General features: G+C 38.8%; 1 protein-coding gene across 1 annotated transcript; it reads right to left on the reverse strand.

The window, feature by feature from the left end:
• Window positions 1–43: 43 nt before the first annotated feature.
• On the reverse strand, window positions 44–6,639 carry eif4ebp2 (eukaryotic translation initiation factor 4E binding protein 2). The gene is made up of 3 exons (XM_080848894.1): window positions 6,347–6,639; window positions 2,943–3,113; window positions 44–2,583 (listed from the first exon to the last, which is right to left on the reverse strand). Exons 1-3 carry the CDS (start codon window positions 6,477–6,479, stop codon window positions 2,552–2,554), a joined length of 336 nt encoding a protein of 111 aa, XP_080705020.1. The 5' UTR covers window positions 6,480–6,639; the 3' UTR covers window positions 44–2,551.
• Between the last annotated feature and the right edge of the window lie 426 nt (window positions 6,640–7,065).

The following is a 7,065-nucleotide window of genomic DNA, read 5'->3' on the forward strand; positions in this document are numbered from 1 at the left end:
ATAGCAACTGGAGTCTTAACTCAAATGATACCAAACACGGGGCTGTTATGAAGGACCTTTATTGATCTTGGTGTAACAGTGTCCAATGGCATTGGCGTTTCATTGAAAATGAAAAGATAATTAAGGGCTTTGAACAAAAACAATAGATTTGTTTTAATCTCATATGCGACATGATACAAAATCTTTGAGAGTTTACAGGCCCTTAGCATGTTTCAAAAACCCATCTCAGATACTTCTGACCAAAACAAAAAGAAAAAACCCCACAAGGCAGCTAATGATCTTGAGTCTGAAATCTGAAACAAAACACATTTAACCTGATTATTCATTTACCAAACAAAGAGAGAAAATGAATCTGCTTCAGCATAGTGGCCCATCTTTAGTATTTTGATTGAAATGGCGGAATCACACAATGTTTTAGGCTAATGATGACCAATAATACAGATTCTGAATATTGTTTGACTTCTTATTTTATAATAAAGTGTTGGATGGATCATAACTGAAATACTTTGTAGAAATCTTAACACAAGAGCTACAAGAAACTTCAATCATTCAACAAACTAAAAAAATATCACATTACACTCATCGTAACCAGGAAAAAAACATATTGTCAAAAAAAAATATTCTTGAAAAATATAAAGATTTTATCAGATAACAGACACAAGAATGGCTTGATCTTTGCCTCAAAGGAGGAAGAAAAGATGCAGGTGAGACAAGAAATTCTGGGGAGGAATTCAAAGAAGCCATAACTTAACAGATGAACTTCCTCAGTGAAGTAAGGCATGGGGAAAGACACCTAGCACAAGTGTAAGAAGAGAAAGCGCTCAGCAAGTGGAAAACAAATCAGACAAAGCACATATGGTGATGTGTTGATCGCTGTCAAGGAGACACGGCTGTCTTACCAAAGCCATCTTTCACTTTGACCTCCTTTGATCCTCTTTCCAATATAACAATACAGTATTTAAAAAGGAACTCAATTCAAACTCACCTGGATAGATTTCTACACAAAAAGGTGATAGGGGAGTTAGAGGTCAAATTAATTCATCTGGATAGATTTCTACACAGAAAAGTGATAGGGGAGTAAGAGGTCAAATGAATTCATCTGGATAGATTTCTACACAGAAAGGTGATAGGAAAGTAAAAGGTCAAATGCATAGAGAGTTGGAAAAATTCAAGTTTCAAGTCAAATCAAAATGTTTCAGTGTCAGGTCACTAGAGAGCTGTTTGCAGTGATAGGAGTTGTTTTATCTTCAGTTACTCAACTGCCAATTGACTGGTGGTCTTTCAGTATTCTATTAATTTGCAAAGATGACCTGACAACATTTCAGTGCTTTCCTACCTCTGACCCAGTATTTAAAGTTCGAATATAATTTAGAAATTAGTTTTCATCTGGCTTTCAACTGATTTTAATGTGACATTGAGTATAATCAAAACACTTTTCAACATGTCAAAGTCTATATATATATATATATATATATATACACAGTATATACTGTATATATACACATACACACTTTAAGTGCATTTTAAGGCCAGCTCTTCGTGCCACCTCATTGGTGTGTTACTCAATCCACCACCCATGAATTGTCTTCAGATTTAACAATCAATAATTTAAAGGTTCCTTTTCCCCTAACATGTATGACAGTATGTGTGAGGATGATACTTAAAGTATAACAACAATATTCTTCAAGTGGGGCTAGTGGGGCTTCAGTCACATTCTTTGTAATTTATGAAACAGTTCCACCCCATTCCCAAATATGTGTATAAGGTCCATAGTCACCATGCCACAGGTATGAAAGGGGAGGAGAATGCCCTGTTAGAATTACATCTGAACTGAGATTAACTTGGTTTATTGCCTAACATCTTAAATCAAATATGAATAACTGAATATTCCTACATATAGATGTCAAACTCATACCAGAGAGTAATGGGCATAACAGGCTTGGAATGACAAAAGAATGTGCTGTTGTTCATAGACCATGGAACAGCTGATTAATGCTGATCTCCCAAACTCACCTGAAAGACCCTTAACGGACTACAAAACAGAATTTATGGGTACTGGGTCTTGGGAATAGTCTTCTATTTTTGGGGATCAATTTACAAATACATATATGTGACAATCAAAATATGAATGTGTACCATAAATTTCCACTCAACTCATCCACTCATCTCTTAACAAAAAACAATGTGAAAAGAAAGTGCTTTCTAGCAAAAAGAAAAAATGACCATAACAGTAAAACAGATTTTTCTTGAACGTTACTTCTGGGCACTTTTTGTCACCCATTCCCTTAGTTTGTGGCCAGGTGGCAGGTAAACTGCAGAGGCCCTGAAAGCTAATGAGATGGAGACAACATCTAGATTAGTTTTCCCGGCCTGCAGCAACCTGACAGAAGTCAACATAAATCCCCTTGGTTTCTACAGAACCCGGCAGCTAAAGAGAGAGCTAAAGGAGATGGCTGAGGGGGGGTCATGACATTGGTTTCTACAAGCCAAGCCACTGGCACATATGTACCAGGTTCACTCTTCTTAGTTCTTCATCTTGATTCTCCTTCGCTTAGATGTCCATCTCAAACTGAGCATCCTCACCTATAACACAAGGTCATAGAAGACATTAGAGCAGTGCTTCATATCTAAGTCAACACAGTACCAAGGCATATAAAAGGTAAAGCAGCTTCCAGAGAAGGTCAATAAACATATCAAGGCCCAATTTCACACACTGTGAAACAGACACTCATTGACATATTTTCCTTGATTGGAATACAACTTGGCAAAGACTACATCTGCATATTTTCCTTGATTGGAATACAACTTGGCAGAGACTACATCTGCATCTTTTTTTTGCTTAGCTTGGTCACCACACAGAAAAACTTTTGGAGGGTAATTATGGAAAATGTTTCTGGTACAACAACATTTGCTTTAACAACAGAGAATAGGCTTATCTATACCTGGCTTGGCGTCATGGTTTTTAATGTTGTTAGCCACATTCTTCTTATTCTCATTCAGGACTTTTTGGCTGGTCACCCCTGGGATGATGGGCAGGTGTGCTGGGGGGGTCTGGGCTATGGGGGAGTTGCGTCTGTCCAACAGGAACTTACGATCATAGATGATCCGGGTTCCTGCACAATAAAGGAAATGGACGACAGTGTAAAACACACATGCAATGCAACGCAAAGAAAATGCTTTCCGTATCTATTCAAACAGTGCAACAACCTTTGTAGTATTCCTGACTTTTAGGGCTTTTAGAGTAACATATGGATTGTGGGAATGTAATACGTTATTGTCTTTATATTCCAGACTTTACAGATTTGCCATCAATTACTCGATTCAGGTTTGAAGAACATCATGTTTTATGTGCTCCTTCACAAATTCTATTTAGTCAGTGTGCGTACTGAAAAGAGACGCATCAAAGAAATAAAGAGTAGTGTACAAACCACCAAAGGTCGATACAACAACAAAATTATGTTAAAGTTATTCACTCATGTATATAATATACATGAATTTAATAAGGATTTGATTCACATTGGACGCAATTTTGATATTTTTAGCTTTTCACCAGCCTCATTCCCACGTCAAAGCTATTTACACCCAGATATGGATCAGTATAGCCTTTTGCAAATACGTAGTACCAAAAGCAGACCAAATGTTAATTTATTTGTCAGAATGCCTGGTGTGATTTGCTAGTCAAGCAGTACAGATTGTTGCCATAGTCTAGGCAGAGCAGGTGAAAAAGCACTAGAGTAAGCCAACTGGGATATTTCCAGCAATATGACAAACATCGGTATTTTAAAAACATAGCCTTTGCCTATTTCCGAACAATAAAAGTACGATTTAAATTAATCCAGGCATGCTAATCTGACAATTACAGCTGCAAATCTGGGCGAATCTTGGTTGTAGAAATACTAGATGTCTCTGGCTTAAGTGTTTATGATAAGTTGGTGCAAAGCAGCGAAGGTTATCTGACCTCGTCACCAAGGGGAATGGAGAATGTCTCTCCCAGAGACGATAATATTGAAAATTGCAGTCAGCAACAAATGAGATTTCAGAACTGGCTTGTGCTGCAAGTCTAATATGATCAACTGGCTAACTCAGGTCAGCATTTATGAAGAAGGCTATCTCTTACCACTTTGAAAAGTGTCCCGACCATTGAATCGAACAAAATGCAGATCCTGCATCCATAACAGACAGTTAAATCTGTCCATTCATTTTCAATGGGAAAATAAGCTATTAAAATGGCTAAACTATTGAGAGGGCCTTTCAAAAAGCTGTGCATTAACGCACATACACAGCATAAGGATGGACCTCTGTGCTGCAATGGAATTGACATGGTAAAACCCATGGGAGTTTTAGCTGTGCTAAAAATGAGTGGAATAATTATAACTAGATGTGCATTTCCTGAAGGAAACATGAGTGCTTGCAAAGCAATTACAAAAAAGTGAAATAAAACTAGACTTGTATTTCCTGGAGGAAATACCAGTGCTTGCAGAGCATAAAAAACAACAATTAAGTACAGGATTACAATATTTAATGCAATTCAATGCATTCAGAAACTGCCAAATGAGAAGGAAACAGTAAAGAGGAGAGAAAGGTGTGTAAAGACAAATGACTAGGTAGCCACTATGGTGGTCAAGGAGGTAGGCCTACCTATGGTGTTGCTAGGGTAGTTGGGGTAGTTGCTGTGGTCACTATCTATCTACTATGGTTGCTATCATCACAATGGCAATAAGGTTGCTAAGCTGTATAGTAGTTCAGGTGGTTGCTAGGATGTCACTATGGCAATCAGGGTGGTTGCTAGGGTCTTTTTTTAGTAGATGAGGTGGTTGCTATTGTTTAGATGGTTGCCACGAGCATGCTGCTATGGTAGTCAAGGTGGTTCCTAGGGTGTTGGCATGGTAGTTGAGGTTGTTGCTAGGGTGTTGCTATAGTAGACAATGTGGTTGCTATTGTAACTCAAGTGGTTGCTATGCTGGTTGCTAAGGAGTTGCTATGGTAGTCATCGTTGTTGCTAGAGTGTTGTAAATCAGAAAGGAAAGGGGATACAGAGAGAGGGTGCGTATGCTTGGCTTTATATGTTGGAGTTAGGGGGAAAATGGCAAGATAGAGAATGAGGGACAGACAAATAAAATGTAATAGTGAAGATGGCAAGGTGAGAAAATTGAGTGATGCACCGAGTTTGAGAGAGAGTGTTTAAAAGTTTAGATGGATAGGGAAAGATATACATGCTCAGACAGAGAGGGTGTGTGTGTGTGAAATGCTTGGCTTCATATATTGGAGTTTAAAAAGAGAGAGGGAATGAGACAGAGATGATATGCAAGTAAATGGAATAAAAGAGTGAAGAGACTGTAGACGAAAAGACAAAATAGAGTGATATCCAGAGAGCTGAGAGGGATAGATAGATCGATAGCATGGATAGATGGAGTTGAGAATAGAGACTTTAAAATCAGAGAAAGGAGACATGAATGAGAAAGGAGGTGGGGATTGAATAGGTTGGCTGGTTTTATCATTTGCTTTGCTATGGTCTATGCTTCTGTGCACTGCACTACTGTTTTCATACTAACTTGATGCCAGTGTAAAACAATCTCAAGTTTAACTCAGGCAGATGAACAAGCTGAATTAAATTACCTCATCACGTTTGTAAATACCCTAGATTTTTATGAATAGTTCATTGCTCGATTTTATCTGTTAAAATGCCACACCACTAGACTGCTCAAACTAAATACAGGCCCAAATGAAATAATAGGGAATGGATTTGACCACAAAATCTTAATATTATAATACCGACTTAAAGTGCAATAAAAAGCTAATGTGTAACTGCTATGACATGTTCTAGTTGAGAGGTTAATGACGTAACACAGCATCCGGTTTTACTGGTTTACAGCTAGCGGCCCATCAGATCACAATTCTTGTTTCTGTTGGAGTAATTACGCATCCTCACAGTACTTTGGCTTCGCAAAACCTGCCAAACGCTGTTGCAACCACCCTGGTCAATTTACTTCATTTGATAAAAGGCATACGATGTGTACCATAATCGACACGGAGATTATCAACACAAAACAACTGCCAAGTGGAGGGATGACAACATAGAGCCAGATCGTACAGTCATAAATCTCATTGTTATAATGCAAAGATCATGCTTCTCAATCACTGCGCTGCTGCTCGGCCAATCAGGTTCTCTAAACCGACAACGGCGCAAGGCTTTGTTTTTGTTTTGAACGCGACTAAGCTTGTTGTATACCATCAGGCACAGGCCACCTTGTTGTGAGGGCGCAGACAATCAAATTAAACATGACAATCGACAGAACAACGCGCCCCAGTTCCCCGACATATACAAATCAGCATATGTTTGCATTACCTCCCGGAGTGGTGGAAAATAAAGTGCCTCCAGGGGTGGTGCAATAGTCATGAGGTAGCTGCGTTGTGTCGCTGATCAACACCGTTCTGGTCGGGATGGCCCGGCTCTCACTAAGCTGACGACTGGACGACATTGCATTAAACAATCACAAAACAAGTAATAGCAAACTGAAAATGTTTGGCTATCTTGCGGGAAGTTGGTATCCCGATCCCGTTCCCCTCTCTTTTCTATCCGAAAACCTTTCTTGTCGTTCAGCTCGCTAGCCCAGCCGTCAGCACGGTTCCCTCCCTCCGCCAGGCAGGAAGCGCAGCATCTGTAGAGGATATGAGGTCATTTGCAGGCGGCATCACGTGTTCAGTTACCTTTCTTCTTTTTCGTGCACTTTACTTTATGCTTTTAGCTACTTGTCTAAAGCACGAACACATTTTTTTATGTAAGTGAGAAGTGTGCGCTATTAGTAACATACAACAATATTTTTTGTATAACGTGCAATTAAATATTATCAACAATGATCTGTGAAAGAATTATGTATACCTATAACATGGTATTTATGTTTAGATACTTTGATAATGAGTTTGTGAAAATGAACTCCACACTGTCATTGGTCACCAAAATGTGTACAACTCTTTTTAAGCAATTCATAACATGCTGTAAGTTACCATGTACGTACGTACACAGTGTAGGAGTTTTTCTGTTATAAGCTTGTGCACGCCTCTTTT

This window comes from Sprattus sprattus (genome assembly GCF_963457725.1).
Source record: "Sprattus sprattus genome assembly, chromosome: 12".
NCBI classification, from domain to species: domain Eukaryota; kingdom Metazoa; phylum Chordata; class Actinopteri; order Clupeiformes; family Clupeidae; genus Sprattus; species Sprattus sprattus.